This window comes from Asparagus officinalis, chromosome 5 (assembly GCF_001876935.1).
Source record: "Asparagus officinalis chromosome 5, Aspof.V1, whole genome shotgun sequence".
NCBI classification, from domain to species: Eukaryota; Viridiplantae; Streptophyta; class Magnoliopsida; order Asparagales; family Asparagaceae; genus Asparagus; species Asparagus officinalis.
The window spans coordinates 61,828,278-61,846,756 of NC_033798.1; the positions used below are offsets into that span (position 1 = coordinate 61,828,278).

General features: G+C 40.4%; 1 protein-coding gene across 1 annotated transcript in view; it reads left to right on the plus strand.

Moving 5' to 3' along the window:
- LOC109841908 (ribose-phosphate pyrophosphokinase 1-like) overlaps positions 1–18,151 on the plus strand; it is a 32,165-nt gene extending 14,014 nt beyond the window's left edge. Inside the window, 6 exon segments of the mRNA XM_020410830.1 lie at positions 255–398; positions 6,293–6,319; positions 6,321–6,464; positions 17,208–17,228; positions 17,916–17,967; positions 18,063–18,151. Coding sequence (XP_020266419.1) covers positions 255–398; positions 6,293–6,319; positions 6,321–6,464; positions 17,208–17,228; positions 17,916–17,967; positions 18,063–18,151 — 477 coding nt within the window.

Below are 18,479 nucleotides of genomic sequence, written 5' to 3' on the forward strand. Positions count from 1 at the left end.
TTGGGAGGTGACGAGTAAGCGATTCCGTCGCTCTCCCTCGTTTTCACCTAGGCAGCAGAGGGAAAGGGGAGAAGAAAAAATAAGTATGTGTTTTTCTCCAGTGAAAATTATTTTCTTTTTCTTTTTTGTTTTCTTTCAAACCAAACAGTAGAAACACACTTTCTCTTCTATTTTACTTTCCGTTCTCTCCCTTTCTATCAAACCAAACAGAGCCTTAGTCTAATTGATTGAAAATTTTGAATTTATTCCCCAAGACTCATGGACGTGAGTCAATTGCTGCCAAACTTGTTGCAAACTTGATTACAGAAGTAGGTGCTAGTCGTGTTCTTTCTTGCGACCTTCATTCAAGATAGGCATTGGGATATTTCAATATTTTTGTTGATCATGTATTTGGGCGGGTATTTATTCACATGCATGATCTTCCGCATTTAGCTATAATGTTTTTCTGGACTTTGGGATGCTTTGAAAGTGCCACTGTCTTTTTCCTGTAGAAAACACGACGAAAATTAGAAAATTTGAGTTAAAATAACAGCTACAGTAACCCTCGGTTCTGTCGACCGAGGGTGCAAGGGCAGTCGACCGACGTAATCGTCAGGAAAATAGGATACATGAATTCTCGGATTGGTCGACCGAAGGCAAAGGTGTGGTTGACCAAAAAAATGCACGATTATAGGGTGAGAAATTGTGCTTCTGGCCGGTCGACCGCATGACTATGACCGGTCAACCGTGATGCAGTTATGGGCTAGTTTTGGTTTTTTCAGTTGGTTTTGGATTGGTGTTTGATATAAAATATAAACAAATTTTTAGGGTTTCTTTAGGAGAGAATTAGCAGACTTTTGAGCACTTTGAGAGGGATATATTATGAGGGAGTTGAGAGTTTTGGTTAGGGTTATATTTGAGTGATTTTGTGAGTTGTAACCCGTTGTACTTCTCGTCCATATAGTGAAATCTTCCCATCCTCTCCTCGTGGACGTAGGAAATTGCCGAACCACGTAAATCTCTATGTTTAGTGTGATTTATGACGTATTTTGGGTGGATTGTATTTGTATTTGATTTAATTTTCTTCTCTTGTAGCTTACGGTTTCATTTGGTGTGTGAGCACTCTTTCGCAATGCGCGTAAAAATTGATAACAGAGCTCTAGGGTTTCAAATCTAGGGTTTTGCATTGGGTGGAGGAAGATTCATTTTTTTTGGAAGCTTGGTTCTTAAAGTTCTAGGCTTCGGTGGAGATAGCATTGTGGAGTTACCGGTTCGAGATTTTGCTTTCCTCGTGTGGTTAGGAGATCTATTTAGAATCTGATCTAGGGTTCAGCTGGGTAATTTCTCAATTTATATCAAAGTTTGAATCTTTCTTTGTAATTTGGAGTTTATAAGCATGGGAGAGGAAGTTGGTGAAAGCAGTAAGACGATGGCGAGTACAGTTCAAGATGGATTTCAAAACACTAAGATTAGGATGGTGAAATATGACGGCAAGATCAATTTTAGTTTATGGATGAGTGACGTAAAGGACACTCTCAATGCTCAAAACTTGGAAAAGACCATTATGGTCCATGAGAAGCCACCAAAATATGATGAGGCGATATGAGACAAGATAAATAGGAACGCTTGTGGGATGATCAGATCTTGTTTGGAACAAGAGCTGAAATATAATGTGATTGGTGTGACGTCTGCGATGAAGATGTGGGAGATTCTTAACAATAAGTACCTTACGAAGAGTGTTGAGAATCGTTTGTACTTACTGTGAAGAATATTCAGATTCTCGATGTCCAGGGGCACCTCACTTACGGCTCATGTGAACAGCTACACAAAGTTATTGTTATATTTGACGAATGTGGATGAGAAGATAACAGACAAGTACAAGGCGATTATTTTGTTGGGCTCCTTACCGGATGAGGAGTATGATACCTTCGTGCTCACTTTGTTAAATGAGAGATCTTCCATCACCTACAGTGAAGTGACTAATGCATTGACGAACTATGCTTTGAAGAGGAAGGACAAAGAGACTTCCCATGTTAGCACTTCAGGAGAGGCCTTGTCGATGAGAGGTAGAAGTCTATATCCAAGAGGTAGTAATAAGAACAAGTCAAAGTCAAGGGGCCACCACCAGTTAGCGAAGAACTAGCATGCATTCTATAAGGAACAAGGACATTGGAAGAGAGATTGCCCGAAGCTCAAGGAGAATGAGAATAGCAAGAAGAAGGGCCCGAAGGCCAATGAGGTGAACATCGCGAGAGGTGATAATTTTGATGATTCGTGCTTTTCTCTATTGATTACTCCAGAGGTGAACCATATTGATGCATCTGATTGGATACTTAATTCTGATGCTACTTATCATGTGACTCCCCGACGAGATTGGTTTGCATCATTCGAGAAACTCGATGAGGGCGTGATAGTCATGAGAAATGATCAATCGTGTAGCATTTGTAGGATAGGTACCGTCAGGATTTGGATGCACACTGGAGTAGTTCGTGAATTGAATGAAGTGAGATTTGTTCCTCAGTTGAAGAAAAATCTTATTTCAGTTGGAGCTTCGGAGGCGAAGGGATTCAAGGTGACCTTTGAGAACGCTGTAGTGAATGTTACTAAGAGATCTTTGGTGGTGATGAAGGGATTTCATAGTAAAAATTTGTATTATCTGAAGGGGAGCACCGAGATTGGCTAGGTATCTTCAACTGGTTCAGAGGCGGATGCGAGCAGGCTTTGGCACTATAGGTTGGGGCACACATGTGAAAATTCACTGTAGGCTTTATGCAAGCAGGGGCTATTAAAGGGAGCTAAGAGTAGGAAAGTTAAATTCTGTGAGCACTGTGTTCTTGGCAAAAAAACAAATGTGAAGTTTAGGACAGTCATTCATAGGACTAGGGGCATCTTGGACTACGTGCACATAGATGTTTGGGGTCCCACCAAGACGGGATCACTTAGTAGTTAGCATTAGTTCATCATATTCATAGATGACTATTCTAGGTGTTGTTGGGTGTACACCATGATGATGAAGAGTGAAGTCCTAGAGATATTTATGGAGTGGAAGAAGAGATTAGAACTGTAGACTGGGAGAAAGATCAAGACGTTATGATCCGACAACAAAGATGAGTATACTTCAGACCCCTTTCAGCAGCTATGTCGAGACGATGACATAGAGAGATACTTCATAATTAGTAACACCACAGCAGAATGGGGTGGTAGAAAGGTTGAATCGGTTTTTGCTGGAGAAGGTCCGATGTTTATTATCGTAGATGTTTTGGAGAATATCTTTTGGGCTGAGACACTTTCTTATGCGAGCTACCTCATTAATAGGTTACATTCATCTGTGATTGGGGAGAAAACCCCTATGGAGATGTGGTCAGGAGAGCCAGCACACGACTATGATCAGCTCAAGGTATTTGGGTACCCAGTATTTTATCATGTGAAAATAGATAAATTGGAACCTCGAGCTAGGAAGGCCTTATTTGTGGGATTCAAGCGTGATGTCAAGGGATATAAGCTTTGAGATCTAGTTAATAAAAAGATTGTGCTGAGTAGAGACGTCACAGTCGATGAGGTTTCTATCTTGAAGCTTCTTAGCTCCCATCAGGTGGAGAGCGACCCGACATTAGAGACATCGTAGGTGGTGAAGATTAATGTAGCTCCACATTGTCCACTTAGGACCATATCTATTAGAGTGCCAACTGGAGTGACGCCAGGCGAGCACGGTGATAATTTGGAGGATATAGGTACACTTGAGAAGGATCAGGAATCGACGGCTCAGGTTTAGGAGTCTATTGCGGTTCAGTGACAGAAGAGAGACATACGGATGCCAGCTAGATATGCAGACACAGTTGTTACATAAGCACTTTCGGTAGAGAGTGTTGATGAGATGATTCCTACTACATTCAGAGAGGCCGAGCAAAGTTTAGAGGCTGATTTGTGGTAGGTGGCTATGCAGGAGGAGATGGAGTCTCTTCATTGGAATGGCACATGGGAGCTTATCGAGCTTCCAAAGGGGCGGAAGACTATTGGTTGCAAGTGGGTGTATACAAAGAAGGAGGGCATTAAAGGCACTCCTGTGAGGCTCAAGGTTAGGTTAGTTACAAAGGGCTATGCACAGGAGAAATGTATTAATTATAATGAGGTTTTCTCTCTAGTGGTGAAGCATTCTTCGATTCGGATTTTGCTAGCTTTGGTGGTACAGTATGGTTTAGAATTAGATCAATTGGATGTGAAAACAATATTTCATCATGGCGATCTTGATGAGAAAATCTATATAAATCAGCCATTGGGGTTCCGAGCTGCAGTGAAGGAAAAATTGGTTTGTAGTTGAAGAAATCGCTATATGGGCTGAAGCAATCTCCTCGACAGTGATATAAGCGATTTGATGGGTTTATGATCGGTCATTCGTACATTAGGAGCCAGTTTGATCCTTGCGTGTACCATCGCAAGTTGAATGAATGTGCGTACATTTACCTATTACTTTATGTTGATGACATGTTGGTTGCTTCTACTTCCAGATCTGTGATAGATAGATTGAAGATTTAGCTTTCCAACGAGTTCGAGATGAAGGATTTGGGTGAAGCTAAGCATATTTTGGGAATGGAGATCAGAAGAGACAGAGACAAGGGCAGAATGTGTTTAACACATGTGGCTTATTTGAAAATGGTTCTACAACGGTTCACTGTAAGCATGGAAACAAAGCCAGTTAGTGCACCATTGGGAGCCCATTTAAAGCTTTCATCCGACCTTTCACCAAAGACTATTGAAGATCGAGAGTTAATATCGAAGACTCCATATGCTAGCGTAGTTGGGAGTTTGATGTACGCCATAGTTTGTACGAGGCCGGATTTATCACAGACAGTGAGCATGATTTCTAGATACATGCATAATCTGGGTTCAGGTTATTAGGATGCCGTGAGATAGATTTTGAGGTACATTCAAGGTACTCTCAACGTTGGTTTGGTTTTTGAGCGGGATACTAGCGGTGGGAAGTTATGTATTGGATACGTAGATTCGGACTACGCTGGAGATTTGAATAAACACCGGTCGACGATGGGGTATGTGTTCACTTTGACCCGTACGCCAGTGTGTTGGAGATGTACCTTGCAGTCTACGATGACTTTGTCGACGATGGAGGTAGAGAATATGGTGATTATGGAGGCTGTTAAGGAGGCAATTTGGCTTCGAGGACTTTTGAAAGATCTTGGTGTTTCACAGTGATCCGTCACCATTTATTGTGATAGCATGAGTGCTATATATTTAGCAAAGAATCAGGTATTTCATGCGAGGACGAAGCATATCAACGTTCGTTATCACTTCGTTCGAGATGTTCTTAAAGATGGGGATGTGGAGCTCGTGAAGGTCCACACAAAAGATAACCCAGCGGATATGCTCACAAAGGTCGTTCCAAGCAACAAGTTTGATCATTGTAGAAACTTGTTGCAAATTCGTGATTGTTGAGATCGTTCGCGGCCATTTGGATGAACTACGGGCGGCTTGATCCCTTGGGAGGAGGGTACGTAGGCAACCACATTGGTGCAGCCGGATTTGGCGAGACGACGCAGTGATGCTCATGTTTGTGTCGGCTCAGTTTTGGAAAAACTTCACCGAGGTGGAGAATTGTAGAAAACGCGACGAAAATCAAAAATTTTGAGTTGAAATAACAGCTACAGTAACCCTCGGGTTGGTCGATCGATGGTGCAAGGGTGATCGACCGACGCAATCGTCAGGAAAATAAGATGCAGAAATTCTCTGATCGGTTGACCGAAGGCAAAGGTGCAGTCGACCGAAAAAGTGCATGATTACAGGGTGAGAAATTGTTCTTTTGGCTGGTGAACCGCATGGCTATGACTGGTCGACCGCGATGCGGTTATGGGCCAATTTCGGTTTTCCCAGTTGGTTTTGGATTGGTGTTTGATATAAATACAAACACGTTTTTAGGGTTTCTTAAGGAGAGAATTAGCAGACTTTTGAGCACTTTGAGAAGGAGATATTGTGAGGGAATTGAGAGCTTTGGTTAGGGTTATATTTGAGTGATTTTGTGAGTTGTAACACGTTGTACTTCTCCTCCATATAGTAAAATCTCCCCATCCTCTCCCCGTGGACGTAGGCAATTGCCGAACCACGTAAATCTCTGTGTTTGGTGTGATGTGTCCTGTATTTTTGATGGATTGCACTTGTATTTGATTTGGTTTTCTTCTCTCGTGGCTTACGTACTCGTTTGGTGTGCGAGCACGCTTCCGCAAGACGCGCAACATTTACATGCTAAGTGAATAATAGTTTATCTTATAAATGTAAGCTATCTACCATTTTTTGATCTATGTAGCCTGTGATTCTTGATTATCTGGCGAGCCAAAAAAATCTCTCCAATAGACTTGGTAGTTGTTTCTCCTGATATTGTTGGGGGTGTTGTCCGAGCACGTGGTTTTGCCAAGAAGATAAATGATGCTCCTTTAGCTATCATAGATAAAAGGAGGCAAGGGCACAACACATCAGAGGTAAATATACTATTTTAATAAGACACGATAACGTCCAATTTTGCAATCCACTCCATTTACACGTTCTATGAGATGTTATTGAGAAGTTTAACTAACAGAGTTAACATTGTGCAAGTAGTTCCTTCTACAAATAAATGGCTATGAAAAATATCGCAGTTAGATGTCCTACGGAAACTGCTTTTACCACTTTTGATTGACATTGAAGTATCATTCATAAGCAGCATTTTTGGTTTTGAATCTTCTGATTCTCTTTATTTTTCTTAATTGCATCTCATTTGCAGCTATATAAGGAGAACTATGTTTTAATGAAATTGTAGCATATGATGTTATTCTAGCAAACTCAAGACCAAAATTTTAAATAAAGGCTCCAACCATGAAGGTCTAAGTGAATAACAAATACAAGTAGGGAACATGTTTAACAAAAATTTACCATTTGAGTAGGTTATGAGTTCTGTAAGCTATTATGGTACATGCATACACAGGTTGTTTTCTTCTGAAACCGTAGAATCTGTTCCTTACATTAAATAGAATATGAATGATGCACTGAGATTTCCATAAGAAAAATGGATCAGTAAACTTTACTGAGCTATACTATACAGATGAGCATGTATTACCTAACAACGGTAGGTAACATCTGACACTGTATAGACCTGATGTATAAGGTAATTTTCATGACTAGACAATGTATCTTATATGGTAATTGACTATCGGCATGTATTAATGTTTTAAAAGCCTCCGTCTAGCCCGCCTAGGACAAGGTAGTACCTAGGTTGCCCAACTAGGTTTTGGGAATGGATAGGAGAGCGTGAGCTGCTTACATGGACTGCACCCTTTATATCTTAATTTTTATTTTCAACTTTGTAGCCTCCATCTCAACCTCTAAACTCCTCTAGCCTCCTACTATGAAAACCTCCTCTAACTCCTCCGACCTTCAGCAAGACCTTGTCTACCCCATGACTTAAATGAAGAAAGAAGTTCACCTAAAGGTTATTCTGATGCCTAACCTTTCTATGACAGTAGCATTAATTTACTATAAATTATTATAATTAAAAAATAAAAATAGGAAAACCACCTAGGCCCAATCTGGGTTCCCGCCTAGGCACCTAGACTCTAGATGTCGGGTCCAATGCCTAGGTTGCCTATTGTTTTTTGTAACCTGTGATGTGTGTACACTGAACATGCACAGATAGTGATCTAATGTAGGAATTGTCTTGGTCCGTGCTTTTATTCTGACTGAACCAAGAAGACGAGTAGACTAAGATCCCCTAATGAGGAGTGGCTGTAGGCTACCTAAAAATCAGTACAGATAGCTGATTCCCATCAAACACCAATAATGGAAGTTATAATTTAACGACTTCCAGAAAACTATAATTTGAATACTTTCACGTGGATCGATGAAGGTTACAATCTGACGACCTTCGCAACAACTGATGAAAGCTCTAATCAACAGCCTTCACAATCAACATCGGGAGTTACAATCTGATGACTCTCACATTTTTAAGGAACCAAGGTGAAGATTACAAGATGACGATCTTTGCAACGATCTAGCAAAAGAGACTACAAATCGACGGTCTCTTCAAACCAAAACGCGGATATCTCTCAAACCGTAAGGAATTTAAAAAATCGACGGAGCAAACCGAACCGTATGGGGTTAGTTTGGTCGGCTCCGTCTCGTTGAGATAGCCGATTTTCATATATAATTCATCCAATTCCGACTTACGGTTTGAAAGTTATGACATGTTCTTCGTAGCAAGTTATGTTCTGAAGTCCGTCTGCAAGACTGGACTTCGTCTGAACATAGGACTTAGCCTGAAGTTCGCTAAGCCCGCCTAAGGCTCGCCTCTGCATTATAGAATCAAAACACAGAGTTCGTGGACTTAAAACATAGATTTCAACTCTGCGTCCAACGACAAAAACGCACAGTTCATACGGAGCCCAACTCTGCGTCCTAGGTCCAAAAACGCACAGTTCATGCGGAGCCCAACTCTGCGTCCCAGGTCCAAAAATGCACAGTTCATGCGGAGCCTAACTCTGCGTCTCAGGTCCAAAAACTTACAGTTCATGCGGAGCCTAACTCTGCGTCCCAGGTCTAAAAACGCACAGTTCATGCGGAGCCCAACTCTGCGTCCCAGGTCCAAAAACACACAGTTCATGCAGAACCCAACTCTGCGTCTCAGGTCCAAAACGCAGAGTTCATCTCTGCGCAGCGCGACCTATGCATTTTCAGCCTAAAACAGGCCCAACTCTGCGTTTCAGGTCTAAAACGCAGAGTTCGGGCCCAAAACGCTGTTTTCAGCATTTGACTCGTTCAAGCACGATTTGAATGGTTCCAAAACCATTTTCTCCCCACGATTTGAGGGGATCACTACCCTATCATGGAGAGATTTATGGGGGACAGTTACACCTTATTAAACCCTCATTAAGGAGAGATTTAAGGGGGTGATTACACCCTTAAATCCCCTATAAATAGTGGAAAACCCAATTGAGTTGGGGCTGGTTTTTTGGATCTTAGACTTGGCAGCGAAGAGGAGATCTTTGGCTTGGTAGCGAGGGGAAGATCGACGTTCATCCTTCAGCAATGTTTAACAACAGATAGCTTTCATCATTGTCTTATAAACCGATTTCGGTTAAATCAACTCTTTCATAGAGTTTCAAACTCGCTCAGAGTTATCAACTCGATCAGAGTTCAAAACTTGCTCTGCAAGTTCTTCTAAAACTCGCTCTGAGTTATTAACTCGTTACGAGTTATTTTTAAACTTACCACGTAAGTTATCCACAACGTTAAATCTTGAGGAGAAGACCATGTTCCAGTAAAATAAGACGCTCGGATCATCAACGGAGAGCAAATTCGACGCGAGCATTCGAAGGAGGCACTCCATCGCTACCGAGAAGAACCTAGAATTAAACAAAGGAGATAATCCAAATAATTCTCTTCTCTTTTGTAATCAGGAATTCGATTGTAATTGAGAGTTGAGGGAATTGTAAACATTTTTTTTCTAAGTAGTTAGAGAGAATAAAATCAAACATAATTCTTTCATCATTTTTATTTCACAAATTTTCTAAAAAACAAAAGATGGCGACTCCGCCGGGGACTAGCTTCTCTGATGAAGAAGTGGTGGCGCAATCCGACGTCAAGCTCGCTGGAACAACGGTCGAGACTCTCGTCGTGGAGTTTGATCAAGCCCAGTACGAGGAGGCCCTCTCCTCCGGATCCCTTAGCCCTAAGGCTATGCGCAAGGTCCGTAAGATCTCTAAGAAGACTAAAGCTCCAATCTCTGCCGAATCGCCGAAGGAAGTCCTCTCCTTTGGATTAGATTGCTTGAATAGCCCCTCCTCCGAAGGAGTGGGCTCTGCTTCTCCCAAACTTGTCCACCGAGTTAAAGGTTCTGTACCCGCGCTAAAGCGACGGGTAGCAGGTCACAAAAGCGACGAGATGAAGATGCTCATCCAAGACTGCATTTCACTAGCAAAACACAGATCGTAGGACTGCGTTTCACTAGCAAAACACAGACTTCGGTCTTGCGTTAATCAAGCTAAACACGACCCTCGTGTTCCTTTTTTGGAACGCGATGTGATTCGTCGTGTTCAAAAAGATCAACATGGATTTAAAATTCATGTTTACCAAGAACCAGTCCCATCCATCGATGGACAAGGGGTTCCATCTCTACCCTCACACTCTGTGAGAGGTTCATCCCAAGTCTCTAACTTGCGGGAATTGCTGTCAATATTCAACCGACCAACGAACGTCGCTTTGCTCAATAATCGACGACATTCTCACAAGAAGAAGACTTCAGAGGATGAATACCTTGAAGTCACTTCTAACATGATTGGCCGAGGGAGATCATCAGTCCCTAGCTCCGACGAGTCAGAGAAAGATCAGTCTCTTGGCTTGAAAGACCCCCTGAATAGGTCCGATGAAATTTATCAACATACTCGGACTCAAACAGGAACCATTCCCCCTGTAAACTATTGGAAGTTAGCTAGAGGAACTAATTCCGATGATGAACACTCAGCCATTGCAGAGTCCCAATCATCAAGCTCTTTTGTTGAACATGAGAGCTCCGCTTATATGACGGAAAACCATGAAGATCTTGCGAAGAGACTTGATGAGCAGGAGGCCATGATCAAATCTCAGCAGGAGGCCATCAATGAACTCTTGGCCCTGATGAATCAAATCGTCGCAGACAAGGCCAAATCTCAGAAGACAGATTCACCACCTAGGCAAGAACCCTCCCGAAGAGGAAAAATGTCTTCATTCCGACCTCACACAAGCAAAGGGAAGGAAAAAGTGGTTGATGACACGGTTTCTGACCAAGAAGCCCACAACCTGGAATCTTCTTCTGATGAAGGAAGAAAGACTGAGAACGAGCATAATCTTCACTCTGCCAAAATAGAAGAATTAGAAGCCCGCCCCAATGCCATGGCCAATAGATGTGAGCTCCAAGACGAGGGAGTTGTCAGACCCTATCCTGCCGAATGGGATGCAGCCCCTTATCCTCCAAAGTTTGAAGTCCCGATGCTACAAATTTTTGACAGCACGGGATCACCGAATCAACATATCTATCATTTCAAGTCACAGACTAGGAATGTGATATCAAACGACGTTATACTGGCTCGATTGTTCATTGGCACCTTAAGGGAGTTGCCTTTAAATGGTTCAGAAAACTGCATGCGGGATGTATTCAAAAGTGGGCAGATCTAGAAAGACTCTTCCTATCAAGATTCTTTAAAGAGGATACAGAAGTCTTCATTCATACCCTTCTCGCCACTAAGTAGAAGAAGAGGGAGTCCGTCAAATCCTTCGTCAAGAGGTTTCGAAACGGGCTCTACGATGTTCATCAGGTATGACACAGTCTACCCTAGTAGAGACCTGTCGACACAACTTGCAAACCGACCTTCTAGCCCGAATAGGAGTTGCAGAATGCCGTTCCTGGAGACAACTAATCTCTCAAGGCGAACAGGCTCAAAAGATTATTGTCAGGATCAAAGCTGAAGAATAAAGTAGGCAGGATCAACCTGAGCAATCGGACCAAGACCAATCTTCTCAGTCAAAAGGGAAAGATACTACGATCACTGAAGCCAATCCTCTTTAGTAGGATGGAGGGTTCAATAACTATCATGTTAATAATTGCCTCTGATAGTCAAACTCGTTAGATAATGGCCCACTAGGCGATGTGTCATGTCTACCCTTTTTTTCCCTGCACTTGTTTATGACCGGGGGTTGATTTATTTGTAGTTCATTGGATTATGAGTAATAAATTTTCTGAGTTGTCATGTTCAATAGAATACCTCTGTCAACCACAAAATCCGTCAAAACTATTAAGTTAACAATACACCTCTGATAGTCCATTTCCCCCAAATTCCTCCACTAATCCTTTTCAAGTAGGATGGTGGGTCTACCAAAACTATCAAGTTAACAGTTACATCTAATAGTTCATCAACCTACCAATCCTCTTCAATAGGATGGCAGATCCACCAAAAACTATCACGTTAACATTTACCTCCGATAGTCCATCAATCTACCAATCCTCTTCAATAGGATGATAAGTCCATAAAACTATCACATTAACAGTTACCTCTGATAGTTCATCAACTTGCCAATCTTCTTCAATAGGATGGCAGATCTATAAAACTATCACGTTAACAGTTACCTCTGATAGTCCATCAATCTGCCAATACTCTTCAATAGGATGACAAGTCCATAGAACTATCACGTTAACAGTTACCTCTGATAGTTCATCAACTTGCCAATCTTCTTCAATAGGATGGCAGATCCACAGAACTATCACGTTAACAGCTACCTCTGATAGCCAAACTCATCAGATAATGGCCTACCAGATGATAGGTCTCTATTCTGACTTTATGGATAGTGCCCCACTAGGCGATGTGTCTTGTCTACCTTTTTTTATTCCCTTGCTAAGTCTTAATTAAGACTGGGGGTTGGTTACTTGGAATCCACTGGATTAACAGTAATGAATCTTTCACATCATCAAGTTAACATTACACTTCTGACGATCATCACCCCTACAAAGTAAGAATGCAACTTGTATCACACATAATTTGTCACGTTAATAATATACCTCTGGCAATCAACTTATCAATCCTTGTTAATAGGATGATAGGTCCTAAAAATTGCTCAAATCGTAATCTTCTCCAACAAGACACTAAGTATTCAAAGTCTTGTTCAAATCACAAGTATCAAAATTCATCGCTTCTGATGATAAACTCACCTAGCAAGTTTCCCTAGCGAGACTCTAATTCCTAAAATCTTGTGCAAGTCACAAGTACAAATTCCTGTCACGTTAATATCACACCTCTAACAACCAATCAACTTATCAATCCTCTTTAATAGGATGATAAGTCCACAAAGTTGCTCCAATCGCAACACAAATCACTTATCAATCCTCTTTAATAGGATGATAAGTCCACAAAGTTGCTCCAATCGCAACACAAATCCTGTCACATTAACACTAAACCTCTCTCCAATCGCAACACAAATCCTGTCACATTAACACTAAACCTCTGACAAATTCACTTATCAATCCTCTTTAATATGATGATAAGTCTACAAAGTCTACAAATCCTGTCACGTTAACACTAAACCTCTGACAAAACCAACTTATCAATCCTCTCTAATAGGATAATAAGTCTACAAAGTTGCTCCAATCGCAACATAAATTCCTGTCATGTTAATATCACACCTCTGACAACTAATCAACTTATCAATCCTCTTCAATAGGATGATAAGTCCACAAAGTTGCTCCAATCGCAACACAAATCCTGTCACGTTAACACTAAACCTCTGATAAATTCACTTATCAATCCTCATTAATAGGATGATAAATCCACAAAGTTGCTCCAATCGCAACACAAATCCTATCACGTTAACACTAAACCTCTGATAAATTCACTTATCAATCCTCTTTAATAGAATGATAAGTCTACAAAGTTTCTCCAATCTAACATAAATTCCCGTCATGTTAACACTAAACCTTTGACAAAATTCACTTATCGACTCTCTCCAATAGAGCGATAGGTACTCAAAATTGCCCCGATCGTAATATTCTTCTTGTCACGTTAATATCACACCTCTGACAAAATCAACTTATCGACTCTCCTAAATAGAGCGATAGGTCCACATACTCGTCAAGTTAATATCACACCTCTGACGACCAAATCAACTTATCAACTTTTTTCAAAAGAGCGATAGGTTCATAAAATACTATTAGGTTAACATCACACCTCTAACAGTCAAACCCCCCAATGAACTTGTTACTCATTTTTCAACAAGAATAGTAAGTTTTCATTATAAAATTCCCAGTGGATTAAAAATTTTCTGGAATTATCCTAGTGATAATAAAGAAAAAATTCTGAATTTCACTTAAGTGAAAATTCATGCCAAGTTAATACTACACCTCTGGCTCTTCCAACTTTCTTTCATTGTTTCAAGTAACACAGGAAGAAACAACGGCAAAGTCTACGTATTCAACATCGTAGCACCAAAAATCTATGTCTTTCATGCATGGAGAACTTTATCCTAAATCCTAAGTTGGGATAAGTCTACACCTAACACGCGTTGCCGGTTAGTCTTTTTCTGTAAAAAAATGACAACGTCTATGTGTTCAAAATCATAGCATCAAGTCTAAGAGAGCTTATTCTCTTAGCACAACGTTATATGTGAAACAGATTCAAATAATTCACATGCTAGCCCGACTCAAACGATAGTCGGTAAAGGCTTATCAAATCCGTTGATGGCTGAGGGTTTGCCAAAAAGCCTACTAATATTTGCAGGCCCATCAACTAAATGGAGGTGAGCTATGATGTGACGTTTGATAGCTTCTGCTCATAAGTAGCTTGTACCATCACTACAGTTTCTATTTGAAGCTCATCATCACACATGTCTCGCTTGGAAAATCCCTTCAGCCAAGACTCCTTCGAAGCGGGTGCAGAGAACAACTCCTTTACGACAAAGAGTCAACAGCTCCAAGATCATAGTTGAGATCCAAAGTATTCCAAAAATTCGTCCTAGTCAATCGCGAACTTTCAAAAACTTTGGAGGGGGTTCTGTAGGCTGACTAAAAATCACTACAGATAGTTGATTCCCATCAAACACCAATGATGGAAGTTACAATTTGACGGCTTCCAAAAGACTATAATTTGAATACTTTCACGTGGATCGATGAAGGTTACAATCTGACGATCTTCGCAACAACTGATGAAAGTTCTAATCAACAGCCTTCACAATCAACATCAGAAGTTACAATCTGACGACTCTCACATTTTTAAGGATCCAAGATAAAGATTACAAGATGACGATCTTTACAACGCTCTAGCAAAAGAGACTACAAATCGACGGTCTCTTCAAACCAAAACACGGATATCACTCAAACCGTAAGGAATTTGGCAAAACTGACGGAGAAAACCAACCCCATGGGGTTGGTTTGGTCAGCTCCGTCTCGTCGAGATAGCCGATTTTCATATATAATTCATCCAATTCCGACTTATGGTTTGAAAGTTATGACCTGTTTTTCGCAGGAAGTTATGTTCTGAAGTCCATCTGCAAGACTAGACTTCGTCTGAACATTGGACTTAGCCTGAAGTTCGCCAAGCCCGCCTAAGGCTCGTCTCTACATTACAGAATCAAAACGCAGAGTTCGTGGACTTAAAACGCAGAGTTCAACTCTGCATCCAAGGACAAAAATACAGAGTTCATGCAGAGCCCAACTCTGCGTCCAACGACAAAAACGCAGAGTTCGTGGACTTAAAACACAGATTTCAACTCTGCGTCCAACGACAAAAAAGCACAGTTCATGCGGAGCCCAACTCTGCGTCCAAGGTCTAAAAACGCACAGTTCATGCGGAGGCCAACTCTACGTCCCAGGTCCAAAAACACACAGTTTATGCGGAGCCCAACTCTACGTCCCAGGTCCAAAAACACACAGTTCATGCAGAGCCCAACTCTGCGTCCCAGGTCTAAAAACGTACAGTTCATGCGGAGCCCAACTCTGCGTCACAGGTCCAAAAACACACAGTTCATGCAGAACCCAACTCTGCGTCCTAGGTCCAAAACGCAGAGTTCATCTCTACGCAGCGCGACCTATGCGTTTTCAGCCTAAAACAGGCCCAACTCTGCGCTTCAGGTCTAAAACACAGAGTTTGAGCCCAGAATGCTGTTTTCAGCATTTGACTCGTTCAAGCACGATTTGAACGGTTCCAGAACAATTTTCTCCCCACAATTTGAGGGGATTGCTACCCTATCATGGAGAGATTTATGGGAGACAGTTACACCCTATTAAACCCTCATTAAGGAGAGATTTAAAGGGGTGGTTACACCCTTAAATCCCCTATAAATAGTGGGAAACTCAATTGAGTTGGGGCTGGCTTTTTGGACACCCTTAAATCCCCTATAAATAGTGGGAAACTCAATTGAGTTGGGGCTGGCTTTTTGGATCTTAGACTTGGCAGCGAAGAGGAGATCTTCGGCTTGGTAACTCAATTGAGTTGGGGCTGGCTTTTTGGATCTTAGACTTGGCAGCGAAGAGGAGATCTTCGGCTTGGTAGCGAGGGGAAGATCAACGTTCATCCTTCAGCAACGTTTAACAACAGAGAGCTTTCATTCTTGGCTTATAAACCGATTTCGGTTAAATCAACTCTTTCATAGAGTTTCAAACTCGTTCAGAGTTATCAACTCGATCAGAGTTCAAAACTTGCTCTGCAAGTTCTTCTAAAACTCGCTCTGAGTTATTAACTCGTTAAGAGTTATTTTCAAACTTGTCACGTAAGTTCTCCACAATGTCAAATCGTGAGGAGAAGACCACGTTCCAGTAAAACAAGACGTTTGGATCGTCAACGGAGAGCAAATTCGACGCGAGCATTCGAAGGAGGCATTCCATCGCTACCGAGAAGAACCTAGAATTAAACAAAGGAGAGAATCCAGATAATTCTTTTCTCTTTTGTAATCAGGAATTCGATTGTAATTGAGAGTTAAGGGAATTGTAAACATTCTTTTTCTAAGCAGTTAGAGAGAATAAAATCAAACACAATTTTTTCATCATTTTCATTTCACAAATTTTCCAACAAACAGTGGCCAATATGGTAATTTCCATTATTCAATAAGTTTTATTGGCATTCTTTATTGAATAGATTCTGTCATAAATTACCATACCTCTAATGCTCTTGTATGATAGTGGTAAAGAGGAATAAAAATTTGATCTTCATCATTAAGTTACACAAATCTTTAACTATGCAGTTGATTCATCAAAGAGTCTTGTGTTAGGGTTGAGTATGAAAGATGTCTCCTTCCAATGCGAGAAACTGTCAGTATACACATATAAAAAATCTCTCTCATAGAAGACTGTAAATTTCTCTATTAAACAAAATAGAGTACAATCTGATAATAAGAATTGACTCCTTACCTCTAGATATAACCTGTAATCATGAAAGGTTTAGGATTCATAATCTTTTCTTTTCTAGTTAGTTTCTTAATCTCTGAATAAGAACCCAACTCCATGAAGGAAACCAACGCACATCAATTTTCTAATCTCAATGGTTTGTAATCTAATTAAATAAGCTAAGTTTTGGTATTCAGTCTGCGCATTTTTGCACTATATGCATGACCTGATGATAACATGGATTTATGATGACTATGAGACAAGCTCAACTTACTTGTAGCAAAATCGAATAGAAATTTCCAAAACACAAACGAATAACCTTATTTTTATAAGCTGGTATTGAATTATACAGGTAATGAATTTGATTGGCGATGTTAAGGGCCTGTTTGGTTATTTCCCAAAAAACCGAAAAATGGAAATGAAAAGCAAGAAATCTCAAAAAGTACAATTTCACACATTTCCATCCCTAAAACTCACCCACAACATCTAATAAAATATTATTTTTATCCAACAACTCATCCACCACATCTAATAAAATATTATTTTCATCCAACAACTCATCCATCACATCCACCACATCTAATAAAATATTATTTTCATCAACAACATCACTCAACTCATCTCATCTCATATTTAAAAATCACCCACATCATCCAATAAGATTGTGACAACTCATCTCATCTTATTAACATTTCATTTCTTTGTTTTCATCCCAAAAAGTTGTGAAAACGCTTTTCTTAATCTTGGATCACATCACCCAATAATACAATGACAGCTCATCTCATCTCATCTATTTTCTTATTTTTAAGAAAGAACCAAACAAACTTTTTTGAGAAATTGGTTTCTTATAATTTATTTCCTTATTTTTTTTCGCCAACCAAACAACATCAAAACAAGTTTTCTTAAAAAATCACTCACATCATCCTATAATAAGGTGACAACTCATCTCCATTTCTTTGATTTCTTCTTTTTTTTAGCAAACCAAACACTCCCAAAACAATTCTTTGATTTAATAGTTTTCCATTTCTTTGATTTCCCCTTTTTTGGGACAAACAAACAGGCCCTAAAGGGGAAAGTTGCTGTTTTGGTGGATGACATGATTGACGCAGCTGGTAAGCTCTGTCAGCGACACAGTTATTCATGTTATTTATCATTATGTTTTACCAAGTATCTCACATTTACTAAAATATTCATTTATTTAATTCAGGTACTATCACTAATGCTGCAGCTGTACTACAGAAGGGAGGAGCTAATGCAGTTTTTGCATGTTGTACTACTACTGCTGTTTTTAGGTAATCAGTGAAGCTCAGCCTATAATTCTTCCATATGTAACATAAATTGATTGACATAGATCTTGTTGAGTTAATAAACCCTCAGCGGTCTCCGATCAAATGTACCAAAATAATATACTATACATAAAACCAGAAAATAGAGAGACAATCACAAACACACAATATACGTGGTTCGATCAAATTGATCTACGTCCACGACAAGAAGGGGCTTCACTTTATTTCTCTCTTAGTTTCATCTCCTTTAAAAAATTTTGAGAGCTCTTATATTTTAGCTCTCTGTCTCAGGTATTGTAAAACTCTCACCGAGAAGACAAGAGAGGGTGATTAATTAG